Source organism: Phoenix dactylifera, chromosome 5 (genome assembly GCF_051530095.1).
Source record: "Phoenix dactylifera cultivar Ajwa chromosome 5, Ajwa_hap1_PhDact_Kaust_v1.1, whole genome shotgun sequence".
Classification (NCBI taxonomy): Eukaryota; Viridiplantae; Streptophyta; class Magnoliopsida; order Arecales; family Arecaceae; genus Phoenix; species Phoenix dactylifera.
Window position 1 is genome coordinate 36,133,952 of NC_143194.1, and position 16,702 is coordinate 36,150,653.

Sequence of the window (16,702 nt, forward strand, 5' to 3'; positions counted from 1 at the left end):
AATAGGATTACAAATAAAATTAGATATTCGGATACGGATCAGATAGTTGTCTATCCATATCTATATCCATTTTTCTTTCACAAATATAAATACAGATATAGATATTAGTAGGATGCTCAAATTTTTATTTATATCGAAATAGATTCGAATACGAAAATAGATCTGAAAGAATATTATTCAATCTACTTTTATCTCTATTTTGAGCTATCATTTCATTAAGCTGGTAGTCCAGTGCGAGAGACGAAAATGCCCTGGACCACGAATTTGGTGGCCATTATTGGGCCCTCTAAGTCTAAAGCTTGTTCTCATTGATGGCTTGGCAAGCCCACTGCAAGAACGTAGACTAAGCCCAGCCCAGAAGGCCCAATCCCCTAATTTCCCATCTCGGCTCCCGGCTTCCTCCCCTCCGGCGCTTCAAACCTGTTCCTCCTTTATAAGAAAATCGGAGCCAGGGCTCGAATGAGCGCCGCCGAGATATTCTACCGTCGTCAATTGCGAGAAAAATATAGGGTTTCCAACCATCTCCGCGACCATGGCGCCCAGCTACTCCAATGACAACGAAACCCTTAACCCTAATCCGACTCCCGACCCCGAGGGTTCCTCCGTCGAGGCCCTCGGTCTCAGAATCCAAGAATCCGTGGCCCTCCCGAAGCGCCATCGCTTCTGGGAGACCCAGCCCGTGGGGTGGTCCACCATCGACGACGCCGCCTGCGCCGAGGTCTACCACCTCCTCGCCCTCAACTACGTCGAGGACGACGACAACCTCTTACGCTTCAACTCCTCCCAGCCCTTCCTCCGCTGGGCCCTCCGCCCCCCGGTTTCTTCAAAGCCTGGCACATCGGCGTCCGCGTCAAGGCCTCCAAGAAGCTCGTCGCCTTCATCACCGCCGTCCCTGCCAAGATCCACGTCCGCTACGCCGTCGTCCGGATGGCCGAGGTCAATTTCCTCTGCGTCCACAAGAAGCTCCGCTCGAAGCGGCTCGCGCCAGTCCTGATCAAGGAGGTCACACTGCGGGTCCATCTGGAGGACACCTGGCAGGCGGCGTATACCGCCGGGGTGGTCATCCCGACCCCGGTCGCCACGTGCCAGTACTGGCACCGGCCGCTGAATCCCAAGAAGCTGATCGACGTCGGCTTCTCCCTGGCTCGGAGACTGGATGGCCATGAGCCGGACCATCCGGCTCTACAAGCTGCCGGAGTCCGCGGCCACCCTGGGACTCCGGAAGATGAGAACGATGTGGAGCATTGGCTTCTTCCGAGGGAAGACGTGGTGGATAGCTATCCGGTGGAGAGCCCCGAGACGCATGAGATCACCGACATTTTTAGCTTCTATACGTTGCCATCTTCGATCATTTCGAACCAGAATTACTCGGTGCTTCAGGCTGCATACTCGTTCTATAACGTGGCGATGAAAACATCATGGCCGCAGCTCTTGAATGATGCATTGATCGTGGCGAAGCAGAGGGACTATGATGCGTTCAATGCCTTGGATGTGATGGAGAACGAGACTTTTCTCAAGGAGCTGAAGTTTGGGTCGGGGGATTGGCAGCTCCACTACTATCTTTACAATTATAGGATTAGTAAGCAACTGAAACCTTCCGAACTTCGGCTTGTGCTCTTGTAGCTTCTTATTCGCTTGGAGATTTTGTTTGAACATTTTTTTTGGACGTATGTTTTGTTACAATTTACTGTGTTGTTGCTGCTGTTTTATACATCTGGTCTTTTTCATGCACTACAAACGTTTGCAGAACTTATAGTATGGCAAGAGCTTCCATTTTCTTGTTAGGGAATGATATAGCATTTGAGTTGGTACATGATGTTTCTGTATTCACGCCTCCTGACTTGAAGCCTATGATGATTCTTAAAACTCTTCTCCTTTTAACATTTGATTTTCAATTTTGCTGCTTGTCTGCTGATTAGCTTCACTGATTCTTGTCTGTGCTGCAAGAAACTTCATCTCTCATTATCTGCTTGAGCTTTGCTAGTTATAAAATGATATTTTCAAAACTTGCAAAATATGGTCTATAATCAAGGTTTTTTATTTTCACAGGCACGGGCCGTTCTTTTTGGGGTTGTTCGTAATATTCTTATCCTACTTGATGCATTAGCTTCCAGGATGACCATTGTCTTAATTTGTGGTAAACATTGATCCCCTCTATACATTTTTATGCAAATGAAACAGCTAAATTCGAAGCCATACTTTTGCATACTAAAAATTGCATTCTGCCGTCACATTGTTTTTCAGTTATGACTAACTATGTTAAGGGTTTCATTTGAGCACATATGATTGCAGAACTATCATTCTCTTATCCTGCATCATGTAAATTTACTAACAGAATTCAGTGATGGTTGGGTTATAAAAATAAATGGTTTATATTTAAGAGACAGTAGGCTCTTATCAAGTCAGATTTCATGGCTACAGAGGAAAATGAATCTGCATCAAGTAGAGATTGCCAGAAACCAAGTCAAATTTATACCATCAAATCATATTTTGAAATTTCATTTTGTTAGAATTTTTTTGAGTACATATGGTTCTGTAACTAGTATTTTCTCTTCATATATCCCTTATGTTAAATTAAGTGGGTGCAATTATGTTTGAATCATGAAAATGGATATGAAATTATTTGGCTTACAGCAGACATTTATCAACATCCATCTTTCATAGCATTGCAGTAAGATGGATCTGCATTTTTTGAGATGATTGGATGTTAAAGTTTTTTAAGATGGGTTTGTATAGGATGTTTCAATTAGGTCCAAACTGTTCTTGGAGTTATACTCTTCTTCACATGTTGAAACTATGTTATTATATAATACATATACGAGATAGAGGCATGTCAGGGTATAGGGCTTTAAATTTTTTTATGATGCAGGACTCCTACTTTCTACATTATTGTGGGAGGACCATGAAATAAGCCATTTGCTCATAAGCCTTTAATTGTCTCAATTAGAAAGCTCCTGAAGTCCTACAGGAACAGAGTTGTAGACTCTAGGGATGAGATGGGAGAGTGAAAAGATAATATCATGAGGTATATGCATAATAATTCTTTTATAAGTGACAGTTCCAAAGGGAATCACTGAAATTACAGAAGTTAAAAGATTTTATTCAATGATATATGACATACTGATTCTTTAGCAACACAAAGATACTGGTGATGCAATTCAATGTGGAGATGAAGCAAGAGGTTTGTTACCAGAATCAGGTCCAACAGTTGCAACTGGGAGAGTTACTTCTCGTATATCCAAAGAGCCTTGAACAGGAGATAAGGAAAATGCTGCACATCCTAGAGGTATTAAGATGATGATCTTCTTGCCATCGTCGATCCCCTAGTACATATAAATGACACGTAATGATCTTTTCCCCCAAGATTTTAGTATTCGAGACTAGTTGGTAGCTCACTGCCTAGATGTCTATCATGAGGCTGATGTTGTGCTTTCTGCAAGATCTGTAGAAAGGTGTTTGGCGTGGCTGGGCAAATTGTGTAATGACAAGCTTATAAGCTGAGCAAGTTGATCTTCGATGATGTCATTTCAACAGTGTTGGAAGTTAGCTTCTCTAGCATTGTGGTAGAAGTCACTGAGACTGTGAGACTTCTTTCCCCAACTATCTTACTGAGATGGATATTGATTTGTGTTCATATTCTCCTATTTGATGCTAAAATGTGGTCAATCTATATTGGAATTGAATATCTTATTGGCTTTCTTGAATGTACCTATTGTAATTTCAAGATTTTGTTTTGTAGATCACCATTCAGTTACTGTCCTTGTCGGTCCAGTGGCTATGGTTAGAGTTGCCTTTTTCACATCTCAGTTAGCTTCATTAATGCATATTTCTGTTAGAAATTCCCATTCGAAACTAAAATAGAAGTCCCAGCTCTTGCCTCAAGATGGCAGACTGGAACTCAATGGAGCTTCAGCATAATTTTGCATTCAGCTGCCTTAAAATAATGTTATAACTCAAGGAAATCGAGTATCTGGTCAGAATCGTTGCATGGAAATACAAGGGTCAAGCTTGCAAACAGTATGCAGCACTGGCTGCAACCTGATGTATAACCACTAGTAAGTGGGGCTGGGCTTGTGAAGATGCTTATACTGGGAAGTGGACTTGAGTCTTGATGAATAGCAAACGAAATACCAGGCAAAAGGTTTTCTATGGGAAGTGGGGGCCATTGATAGCAGGCCATGGAGAAGTAATGTTTGATATTAGTTTTTGTACAGCAGATACTGAATGGCAATCTGGGTGTGGTAGTCTGGTGCATTTATTGAAGTCAGATTGTTGGCCTTGCAGATTAGCAAGCTGTCCATAATGTATATTGGGTGTAGTTGTCTGGTGCATTTATTGAAGTCAGATTGTTGACTTTGCAGATTAGCAAGCTGTCCATAATTTACATCTGAAGTAAGTAAAAGATGTAGGTACTCATTTAATAAAGTTATAAATCAGCTGAATTTAGTATCATTTGACCATAGACGTTGATGATTTAATTGTCTTTGTATTACCTGGAAAAAATGGTTTAGTGCATGATTCCTAGACCAAGAGGTGGAGTATGGCTTCCCTAATTAATATCTGGTCTAAGGTCCCGAATCTTAATGAGAAGCATAATGTTCTGTATGAATCAAAATAGGAAGATAGTTTTGCCCTATTTTGGCAGAGTTGTTCTCTCAATAAGATACCTGGTAGCTTCCGTCGGTGTCTGGTGTGGAAAAGACGGTTCCTGTATTGATTTCTTAATTTTTATGTACAACTCCTACCCTTAGTTTCAAAATGTATATAAAACATGTCAAGACTTGGATTCTGGATGGTCTGCCTTATGAATTAAGAACCAGACTCTATTGTAAAGACTCCTTATACAGGTCATGTACCAATTGTTAGGAATATAGTGGACAAGTCCATTTGGCTTTTTTTTTAAAAAAAAATAAAAATCAGTAAATATTGTAACAAGGTAGTTGAGTTTATTTGGATCTATCAAACTGATTATAGCTAGGCCTGTATTTGGTGTGTAAGTGTTGATTTGGGTGCAGAAAGGGTACCTCTGAAATGATACTACATATGCTACCCTTTGCAGTAGGGTTGAAGCCTATAAAACAAATATCTTCTTGGCCATCACTACTGTACTTTGCAAAATGTCTTTTTGGTGAACAATATACAATGATCAGAAGATAAATAAAGGTAGGGCCTGTAAACCATGGCTGAAGATTTGGCATAACCATACAAGAAGTTCTGCTTAATATCCTACATTTGTTTCAAACAATAAAGTCCTCCGTTTTCAAATAGGTGGGAGGACGTCTTTCTCAAAAACAAAGAAGAAGAAAAGAATAGAAAAACTTTGAACTATTTTTCTATGGCTTCTTACAGTCAAACAATTGTATGAATATTTGTGTAGAATCAGAGATGGTCATTTTTGCTGCCTTGCTTCCTTTATTTTCTGCTCATACATACTTCCAATAAAATTTCTCTAACATGGGAAATTCTAATTAGAAGTGATTTTCTGATATCCATTGCAACCTCTCTATCAGTTGTCAAGATTTTTGTCAAGCATATCATAATTGCTACTTCAAGATAGATGTTTTCTGTCTCTGCCTCTTTTCAGGAACCATGTTAGTGCTGGTATAGACTGTACAGATATACAGACAGTTTACATTACAATTACAGTACTCAACAACCTACACTTAATGGAACAGGCTGTGTCTTCCACATATAGTTGAGTGTCATCTCCAATCAACTTTGAGTCGCTATTTGATTAGCTGCCTCTGTCAAATGCAACTCTATTTGTAACCTCTGATGGAGTGCTGTGTTTGTCCCCACTCCTTTCTTTTCAATCTCCAACTCTTCTCTTAATGGTATGGTAGCTAGAAATCTATTTATGAACTCCCTGCAGCACTCCTTCCCACTGCAGTGTAGCTCTTCTCCACCTTCATTTCCACTGTCCTCTGGCAACCTATACATCTCCGTGGAGTCATCAAACCGGAGTATGTAGGCTTTATAACATCCTTCAAACAATCTTTCCCCCAGTGTATCAATGACATAATAAGCATTAGCTTCCACCTTAAGCAAAAAGAAGTGATCGTTCCAGCTCACGATATAGACCTTAGGATCACCTTCTCTGATGTTGCTAGTAATGTCTTGCCATATATCATCAAAGGACATTGCCCCATGTAATGATTCAAAACTCTCTGGTTGGAAGAACCCAACGAAAGATTTGTCTGGCAGAACAGATATAGGCTTTATATTTGCTTCTATTATGGTGTCAAGGTCAAAGTGCTTGTTGGGGAAACGGCCTATATAGGACACATTTTCACATAACTTTCTCCACTCAGAAGAGCCTTCTCTGATAAGCGTATCAAACTCTGATCTGGTTGGTGGGTTCAGTCCATTGGAGTGGAGTGCATTAGCAATTACAGCAACGAGGGCAGTGCAAGCACTCTCGCCACCTGCGCTCTCATCTCGCTGGTCAATGGAAGCAAAGAAGACTTGAGTTTTGAGCTTTGTTTCCCTATCTCTGCTGATGAATTCTTTGACTTTCCAGCTACCAACTAGATCATCATCTTGATCAGATCCTGAGGATTCTTTTTTGTGCTGAGAAGAAACATGAATAATTCAGATCATTCCATCCATGTAGTCATCGAGATATATGGAAGGCTTATGTTGTAGTGATTACTTACCATGCCACTTCTGGAAGGTATGTTTTCAAGACTAGAAGAATCCTGGGTCTCCCTGCTTTTGTTAGCAATCTTGCTTCTCTTTCTCCAGGAAAGAAATGATTCTTTTGAAGTCAATCCTGTCTCTGGACTTGATCTCCCACTGCTGCTGCTGCTGTTACTGGCAGCATGATCCCTCTTGCTGTAATCTGCCAATTTATCTTTTTCATCTGCTAATAGGAGCTGATCTTCTGCATTGAAGATACATGAATCATCAGTTCCAGCCTCGTCGCTTGTTTGCTTTTCTTGTTGGTTCTTCTTGCCTTTTGTGGGCTCATCAAAGTTGATGGTCACCTGCATGACCCACACCATCAACAGACTTTTTTATTATCAAACAGTTAAATGGTTTTATTAGAAACACTAAATCGCAGTTTGGCTTTCAATATAGTACCTGTTGTTGGTTGAAATGACATTATAAATTTATAATGATACTTCCATTATATTTTCTCTTTCAATGTTGTCAACCTCATTTTCTATTTATATTTTGCATAACTCACAATTCTTAAGAGCAGAAAAGGATACTGAAATTAACCCATGGTAATTCCTTCACAGATGGGGAAAGAAGCGCTTGTCAAACAACTGGGACCAGCCTAGCATCTTAATGTATCCAACTCTTACCACTTGTAAAATGGTTTTAATCTTTCACAATCTTATGCAGAGGTTGTTAGCATGAGAAACCAAGATGCTTCTTTTGCACTCAAAAGCAGGTCACATATCATACCGTTTTCATCAATATTTTGAACATTGACAAATTGTTAGGTACCATATTATATTGATGACTAACCATATTGTCTTTCTTTTACATATTTCATCAGCTTCTTTAGATTTCTCTTAATAGCTTCTGTTATCCTGCACTACTGAAATTCTAGCCTTCATGAACAAAAATTAGAACATTAGAGATAGGTACTTACATAAAGTGTGGCCTCCCATGCCAAGCTTTCCATTCGTAGGGTGATGGGAAGCTGCTTCCTTTGGACCTGCAGCTTGGAATCCTTCCCTTCTTCACCTTGTCTCTGCGATTGGTAAGAGCTGGCCCAGTCTGCTAGGTTTACCATTGCTGTCCCTACCTCTTCCAGTTTATTTTCCTTCCCTCCTTGTTGATCATGGAATCCCTGGAAGATCAGCAAAAATCGGTGAGCGAAAAGGTTAACATTTTGGTCCAGATATGATCTCATAAACCAAGGAGAATTTAGCCTTCTGAATTAGATACTGTGACCCAGCGGACAAATTATATTGGCTGCATGATTCACTGACACGGCTTAATTTTGGTTCAAGTTCGAATTTTTCAATTCACATTTATTTGTTTGATTAAGCTTTTGGAGTTTTTTTAAGAAAAACAGAAAATAATGGGGCATCCAGGCCCAATCGATCTTTTTGTTAAAACTTCACAAACTTATGGGAGTGTTAGCCTAGTCTAGCTACAGATGTTTGTGTCTAAGTTATTCAGTATTTCAGTTCCACACATATCGTTTCCAAAATTTACTCCTTTTTTTATTAGACAAAATTTACTTTCTTGTATACATAATGGCCACACCATAAGTTTCAATTTTAAAAAATTGTACTAAAACAAAATGTAACTAATAATTGGAATAGGACATGGATATGTGGACTAGGAAGACCTTATATTTGCATTGAAGTATGAATTTGCATTAACCCATGTATTACAAAACATTTATTGGGTTTTTACCTCTAACCTGCACAAACTATTAAATTATACATGATTTTCTTGCTGTTTCTAATGAAAACTTAAAACAGTATCAGTATCTTCTGACAAATTGGAATTTATATTCTATGGTTGACCTTCAGACGTTGAGATAAAACCAAGGCAAATTGTTTTAATCAGGGGTCGAGTCAATCATCATCATCAGATGAACTCGGCCAAAAACTAGGTTATACTGTGAATAAATTAACGCGTCAAGACCAGTGCGAACCGATCATTGACTGGTCACCTCTTCTGGACTGAGTCACAAATCACTTGGTCAATCCAAATAAATTAACTAACGCCGTATAAAGCCCTTCGCTAATCAAGTTAATAGGTCATTTAACGTTACGTTTCATGAAACTAATGACACTAAGTAATAATAATTAATTAAGGAAAAAGAAACAGAAAAGAGAAACCGAGGAACTCACATGTAGGATGGAGAAGGTGACGTCCAAAGGGCCGATAGAATTGGGATCGGAATCGGATCGTGAAACGAGCTCCGAATTCCAGAAGCAACATATGTTTGCATCGCCGCCCTCCTCCCAGTCGACGACGCCATCGTTTCCGACCGGTTTCTCGCGGGAAACGCTCCGGACCGGCTTCCTTCTCCGCCGCACGAGATACGAGAGGCTCCCCATCCTGCTCGGCCGTTTCCATTTGATCTCCACGGCGGCCACCTTCCCTCCTCCTCCTCCTTCCCTTGAGGGCGGCAACCCCTCAAGTCTGGTCACCGCCAGCCGCACCTTATATTTCTTCTTCGCCGTCGTCGGCGCCGAAGGGGCCCATGGAGAATATCTCATTACCTTCTTCGCCACCATCTCTCTCCGGCGGGTTGGGATATTTCCGGGATAGCTTTATTCTAACCTTTTCTCCTTTCCTTATCCTCTTTCTTCCGCCTTTCTGATGGTTTCTTTTTTTGGTACCTGGGAATTTATGCTCTGGATATAAATGGGATTGCTTAAATAAGATGTTCCAGCGTTAGGCCAGCTCGGACTTTTCATTCCTTCGCTCCCAGGGATGCCACGTCAACACGGGCTGGTTTATACGCGTGCGAACGCGGTTTACGTGGGAACTCAGAAGCGCCCTTTTTCTTTCTTTCTCGTGGGGTTTGGGGGGTGGATGCAGCTTTGGGTCAACCCCCAGATAACTTAGGCCGGCCGGATGCCGTTCTCCGAGGGGACGCAGGAATAGCGTAAACTCTTGGGTTGGGTTGGGGCAGGTATCTTTCGCGCGAAAGAATGGTTCGCCCTCCTTCGCGCGAATCCACCGTTGGATCGCGCGATGGTTACTTCTGGATCTGCACAGCTAGATGAATGGACACGTTCAGAGTGATTTGAGATCTGTGTGGAGCGTGATCCGACGGGCGACATCTCAAATAATGCTCCAGCTCCAAAAATTCAGATCTCCTGTTTAGTAGGCTGTGAGAACAGGCTCAAATTAGATGCATTTTGGACTAAAGTTAGTAGATGCACTTGATTTTAGTTTAAAATTGCAACAAAAAAAAACGAAGATCGAAATAGGAAAAAAAAATGTGTTCCTCCACCCAATCCTCTGGCTGTTGAGATAGGGTTGTAGAGCCGTTGCCGGTGATGGCTCCCAAGGGGCCGGTACAAACGGCCTTCGGCCGTTGGGGTTGTTCACAACCATCGGTGAGATCACAGGCTGGTACAATGACTGACACCCCCCCACAAGCCTCTTCTTCTCTCTTTTCTTCTTCTCCTTCATTTTTTTTCTTATTCGTCCTCTAATTTCTCCCTTTTCTTCCTATTTTTTCCTATTTATTATTTTCTTTAAAAAATCCTCTTTTCTCCCCTTGTTGTTTTTCCTTCTTAGACTCATGGACCAGATACGGTAATGTATCCATATCACTGACAGACCAAACCTGCACCTGACTTAATCTAGATCGAGTATCTCTCTCTCTCTCTTCTCTCTATCTTTATTGGTTGGCTTAAATTGAGCCAAAATCTTTTTAATCAGTCTAATTTTCTCTCAATTAATAAATTAGATCTAACCCAAGAACTCTAATTTGTTCATGTGGAAATCTGGATCCGGAGAGTGAGGAGGTATGATCAAGACTAATTTGTTTGCATTTGGGTAACTATGCACTCCACCTCCTTGTGAAATACATGTGTTCTTGCTAAAGTTACAAGTCATTATTGATCCAAAGGGTGGTCAAGACCCCTGGATATTAGACTAGATTTGATGGTCTGGACATAGACTGGATGTTGTCATAGGATATTTCAAGTTATATAATACTTATATAGAAGTCTAATAAGACATTGGATTATTTTAGATTTTTGCGATTTTTTCTAGTGAATTTCGAGAGATTTTAGGGTGAAAAATGTAAGTTACCTCTACCCCTAGTGTGTTTAATCATACACATGGTCTGGTTGAACATTAATCTATTTCTATTATAATTAAATTAAGTATTATATGTATGTTGCATGAAATTGAATTGTAAAATATTAGATCAAATATGATATGATCAAGTATCGTATTTATTTGCACAGATAAATGTGCTGATATAGTATATGTTCTGATTTTGCTATTCTCTAGTCCGACAATGATCACACAAGCTTAGAATCTATTCTTCTTCCGTGTCTCTAGTGGGGCGATCGCTGACGCATGTTGACTGATGACATGTTATAGTTAGGAGTTAGTTTTTTTCGAATCTAGCTAGTCAGGCTGATCGCTGGCACATACTGATGGAAGAATGTTCCTCCATGTGATTTCAGAGTTAGTTTTCTTTTGAGCCTCTAGTAGAGCAATCACCGAAACATAATCGATGGACGATATGTTATAGTCAGGATTTAGTCTCTTTTGGGACTTGCCACGAGCCGATCGTGGCTATAGTCGTAAATACTAAGAGAATGAGAGTGGATGGTCTGCCTATGGTTGATTTTTTTTTTTTTTGGCCAAACACATTATATATCTTCCAATAGATTTGATATAATTAGAGGTGGCAAACGCGTCGAATCGGGTCATATGCAGGGTCAAAAAAATTTAGAGTTAAATCTAATCTGTTTATTAAACAAGACAAGATTTGAAACTTGAACTTGTTATGCTTAATAAGGAGGTACCCTAATCTGACCTGCTTAATCTTTTTAATAAAGAGGCCAGATCAGGACAACCTATTAGTTTAACCTTAATAAACAAGGGGGGAGAGGAGGGGAGGAAGATAGAGATAGAGAGAGAGGTATATCCATTGAGAGGGCACCACCAAGATCAACGACGTCGAGGTTGAGGGCAATGGGTGAGGTGGAGATCGATGATGAAGAGGGTGAACTGGAGATCGACGATGGAGAGGGTGAAGCCAAGATCGACGATGGAGAGGGGGCTGAGATTGAAGACGATGGAGAGGGTGAGTTCCGAGGAAAAAAATGAAAGAATAAAAAAAAATAATTAAAACAACGAAGTGGAAAAAGACAACATTTATTTGTGGAGACCTCCTTTCTCCCGAACTCCTCCACCTCCTCATCATCATGATTGAAGCCCTTACTAGATTTGGATGCCATCCACGAATCACTTCTTCTCTTGTGCTAAAGCACTTTGTCGTCATCGCCGAAGCCTTAAGGAAACAAGAAACCTATAAGAGGAAGAAGCAATGGACATTGAGATAGCAGGAGAAGGGCCACTAACCAAAAGATGGAGAGATCCCAATCTGCCATTGCCATGGGCGGCTAATAGGGACAGTCATTGCCCTACGCCGCACGGGAAAACCCTAAGTCCCTAACCCATCTTCGTTTCCTTTTCTCCTCCATCAAGCACAAAAAGAGTATATTGATTCTATTTTAGTCGAGCAAATAGTTTTTGACAGTGATGAAGGCATACAGCATTTTCTGGTTCGTTGGCGTGGACGACCAAAGTCCGGTTACACTTGGATCCAGTATGAGGAGGGACCACCGATTGATCCAAATTTGTTGAAGTATTATCGGGGCCTTATCGAGCCGCTTTCATCGAGGTCGACTTCTTTCCACCCGGGGAGAGTTGGTGCGGACACCAGTGCCAGGTCAGCCTGTCGCCATAGGATCCAGCCAGCTCAGCGGGTCCCAGCCGATTCAGCCAGCCTGATTTTATTTTAGATTGATTTATTTTAGTTGGATTTATTTTATGTTGATTGGGTTTGTTTGCATATTGTCATTTGGGTTTATTTGCGTATTGTCATTTTAGGGCCTTTTTGAAATTGTTTTATTTATAGAGGTTTATTTGTTATTTTGTGACCCTATATATATGGGTCCATCCTCATGTTTAGGGTTTTGATGAATGATGAATGAAAATTAGCCTCCTTGTCTTCTTCTTCCCTCTTTTCTTTTCCTCCTCTTCTTCCCCCTTCCCTCTCCTTCCTGCAGTTGTCCTGCATCACAGATCCTGCAACTCGAATATGATTCATTTAATAAATAGGTCAAGATAAGTTGTTTTATTTATGACCCAAACTTGTTTAGCCCAAATCTAAGCATACTTATGGAAGGTCGAAAATGGGACATGCATTGTTATTTGCCAGCCTTAGTAACAACTCAGGATCTCAGCTAAAAAACTAGCCATAAGACATCATTTGTATTTTCTGGTCTGTATAAATACCTAAGATCTACCTAATGTATAGCTGATATGGGACTAAACACATGCTCGCATGAGTCTTCACATACTCTCCTCATTTTAGGCCACAACATCCTTATTAAGTTAAGGATCCAAATCTATTCAAATCAAATCACAAGTACCATAAAAAATTCAATTACAAATATCTCGATTAGTTTGTGGTTAGCCCAAATTAGCCCATATTGCAGTATTCCTTAGTCTAAATAGGCTATAGATTGGGTTCACTCTAATATTATTTGCAACTATACACGATCTCATCCAAAAAGCTAACTAGAAGATATTATTTTGGATTCTATGGTCTTGTATAATTATTCAAAATCTACGTATTGCATAGCTGATATGAGACTAAACAAATGCCCGCTTGGGTCTTTGCAGGAGTCATTTGTTCATTACCCTATACGCACCTTCCATATCTTTGCAAAGCAACTTTGCTTGTTGTCCCGAAAGACCTAGTTATAAACTCATTGTTAGATTTTACATGGTGGCAACTAAAATAAAAATAAAAAATGTTTAGTTATCACTCAATGAGCTTTTTTGTACTTGAGGATGATGTTTGTAAGCAGCACAACTTCGTGGTCAATCATTAGCATGCAATTCAAACTAACAATTTAATGCAAAATCAACTGCATAAGTTGCCAACTTGAAGCCAGAGTCATATTTTATTTCACAAGCATAGGCAAAACTATTTTAGATCAGGAGATTTGCTCATCATGTTAAATGTCTAGATTACAGGGATCAAATTCAAACCAAGCTTAAATATTTGAAAATGCACGATGAAGAACTCGAATCCAGAATCTCTCGATAGAAATATGATTCTTTAAAAATTATATTTCATCGATCTTGTAGGAACTACGCGTGCGACACGCGGTTATGTGAAACTGAGAGAAGTTGGCTCAGGATTGGAGCGACTACGTGGCGGTACAAGGGGTTGTATCTTTCGCACGAAAGTAGGATTCACCTTCCTTCACGCCAATCCACCGTTGGATCTCGCAATAGTCGCTTCAAGAGTTGTGCAGAGGATAAGTCAATTGGCTCGCATTGCTTTGAGATCAGTACATGGGGCAATCCAACGGTCGACGTTGCGAGAGAGGACACAATCATTCCTGCGCGAAAGATTGAATCCGATGCCGTACAAATATCTTGAGTAATCCACACGAAGCCGGCACTAGGCTGGCAGCTTTGCTTCACGCCTTCGCCCGTTCGGTCTCTTCCTTCTCCCTTCCTTTTGGTCATCCGATTGAGTTTCGACTATAGAAAGTTGACCGAACTTTAGCTCATGGTGCTGCCTTAGCATGGAAGGCTTGGTAACTCCACGTCAGCCAAAGTCAGACTTATCAAACTACTTAGACAATGACATGCTTCTCAACGATCCAGAATTCAAATAATGTTTCAAAAATTCAGTGTCTCCTATTATTAGGCTGCAGCAGTGCTCATCTTCTAAAAAAAATGGCGAAGTCTTGGTTTGCATGGTGATAGCATCGATTCTAAAGCAAGGAACTAGACCTGTTTGAGTATTATACTATATCAAATTATTGAAAGTGTTAACATTAGCTTATGCTAAGCTATATCAACTTAAATTCTTGTATATGCAAGTCTTGGATCTTAGTTAAATTAGATATTTATGCTGCATATGTAATCAATCAACCATTTTGGAGTTAGATGGAACTTTAAATTGATGCAAAATTGTTTGAAAATACATTGGAGTCATTTGTCAATTGCCCTGTCATTTATTTTTGATTAGAAAAGTATCGATTTAATTAGCTTACAAAATGAACATTTATGTGGGCACCTTTCATGTCTTTGTGAAGCAACTTTGTCTATTGCGTCTCGCAAAATAGCTAGCTATAAGCTTATTGTTAGAATTTACATATCGGCAGCTAAAACAAACAAACAAAAGAAAAAGTTTAGTTAGCACGCAATGAGATTTTTGAACTTGAAATGTTACTACGTAGTCAATCATTATTATGCAGTTCAACTAACAGTTTAATGCAAAATTTAAAGCCATCATCATAACAATTTCATAAGCATGGGTGGAACCGTTTTAGATCATGAGATACAGTCATGCTCCCTTTTTGTTATTTACTGATCTAACATTTGTATATATTAGTACATATTATGATTTTGATGCACCAAAGAAGATGTTGTACAGCAGTAAAGATGCCAATGTATGGAACTTTAATGATTAAGATTGCCATACCTTAGGGTTTTGCCATAATGTATCAAACAATAGCATGATCCCTAATGTATCGCCATAATCATGTTGGGTTTTGTCATACACTTTAGGCACAAATGCACAATGCTTAGAAATCTCCTGTTATATAACGTAGGGCTATAAATGCTTCATTCTAAAAATTGCATTCTATTAGCTGTTATGATCATATTATTATTAACATCAACTGTATCAATAGGTTCGTCTTATTATTAACAGAGGCAGAGATGACGGGCTTCATGGAGAATCGGCCACCATTAATGATGATGACATGTTTTGTAATGACAGTTTACTCACAGAACAAGTAGGATGTATACTATTTCTTGACGTTCCTAACCTTCTACTCAAATACAGCTCTTGCTATGCCCCGTTTCGGATTCCTTTTATCAGTCGTGTTCTCATGATCCACTGGCTATCAAATTTTATTGGATCCTGTATAATATTTTGAAACGACTCATCTCATGCTTACCATCAATTGTAAATTAGTTTCAGAAACTCCTTCAGAGCTCATCTTACATGTTGCATTTTTATGTTAGGACAAGCTTCCTTGATTCGCCAAGGAGGAATAGCAGGAAAATTCTGAGGAATACATGTCTAAACACTCTCTTATGCACTTTTTTATTTTCTGAGAATATGTATTATTTCGTAACATTCGATCATGGCCTCAAGATTGATACAATATGAAGAAGGAAGTAATTTCCTCAACCCGCTCAACTCAAATCTCTTAAAAATCTAAACAAATAAAAATTTTGATAAAAGTAGAGTCTATATCCTATTTTCTTTTATTAATGAATAATTAACTAAATTACACCGTCTTATTTATACTAGTGACATTGACCTTTGCACAATTTAGTGTGGATTCCTCTTCTAGTTGAAAGAGAGCATAGTTTTCTAAATACAGACATGACTGGTGGAAATAAACATGAAAAGCTAAAATCTTATAGAAGGTAGATCTCAACTTCTACATTGTGACTAAATTTTTTCAGATTGGAAGATATGCTCAATCAAACTTTCTCGAAAAGATTTTTTTTTTTTACTTTTATCGACCTGTTCAAGATCCAAATGATAAAATTTAGCTCTAATCGTTCGGCATGCCACACTTTTACTTGAAAAGTTACATGATTTTAAAAATAAAAGAGTATCTTGGTCGGACTTTGTATAGCCAAGTTATAGCTTTTAAAAGTTTAGTGCATGATTCGGCTTTCCAATATGACAGATCTCGCTTTTGAACTTTGATACTCTTTTCTAATGACTAAAATGGTTTAAATTGAGTCTAGTGATGATCTTGGATTATAGATCACAAAGAGATTGTAGAATTATAATTATAATAATTTTGAAGCCTTTTTTTCCTCCTTAGGTATAGTATAAGCTACAACATTCAACATTTTAAGCCATAAACCTTAAAGTTATGAGTGGATCATTTATCTATATGTGCCGTGCACGTGTGTGCATGCATGCGAGCATGTGTATCCAATCTAGGAGAAAAAGGATATGGTTAATGTGAAT

At 39.5% G+C, this 16,702-nt stretch overlaps 1 protein-coding gene and 1 pseudogene across 1 annotated transcript; one reads left to right on the forward strand and one right to left on the reverse strand.

The window, feature by feature from the left end:
* Positions 1-353: 353 nt before the first annotated feature.
* LOC103708228 (glycylpeptide N-tetradecanoyltransferase 1 pseudogene) lies at positions 354-1,830 on the forward strand (annotated as a pseudogene).
* A 3,350-nt stretch (positions 1,831-5,180) lies between these two features.
* On the reverse strand, positions 5,181-9,350 carry LOC103708227 (uncharacterized). Its single transcript, XM_008793048.6, has 4 exons — positions 8,823-9,350; positions 7,604-7,804; positions 6,657-6,986; positions 5,181-6,570 (listed from the first exon to the last, which is right to left on the reverse strand). The coding sequence occupies exons 1-4, from the start codon at positions 9,210-9,212 to the stop codon at positions 5,713-5,715; spliced, it is 1,779 nt and encodes a 592-aa protein (XP_008791270.3). The 5' UTR covers positions 9,213-9,350; the 3' UTR covers positions 5,181-5,712.
* Positions 9,351-16,702: the final 7,352 nt, after the last annotated feature.

Coding starts and splice junctions, on each gene's coding strand:
- LOC103708227 (XM_008793048.6), bottom strand. CDS start 9,212: ATGGTGGCGAAGAAGGTAATGAGATATTCTCCATGGGCCCCTTCGGCG. Junction 7,805..8,822: donor TCACCTTCTCCATCCTACAT/GTGAGTTCCTCG, acceptor CTGATCTTCCAG/GGATTCCATGATCAACAAGG. Junction 6,987..7,603: donor CATGGGAGGCCACACTTTAT/GTAAGTACCTAT, acceptor TGGGTCATGCAG/GTGACCATCAACTTTGATGA.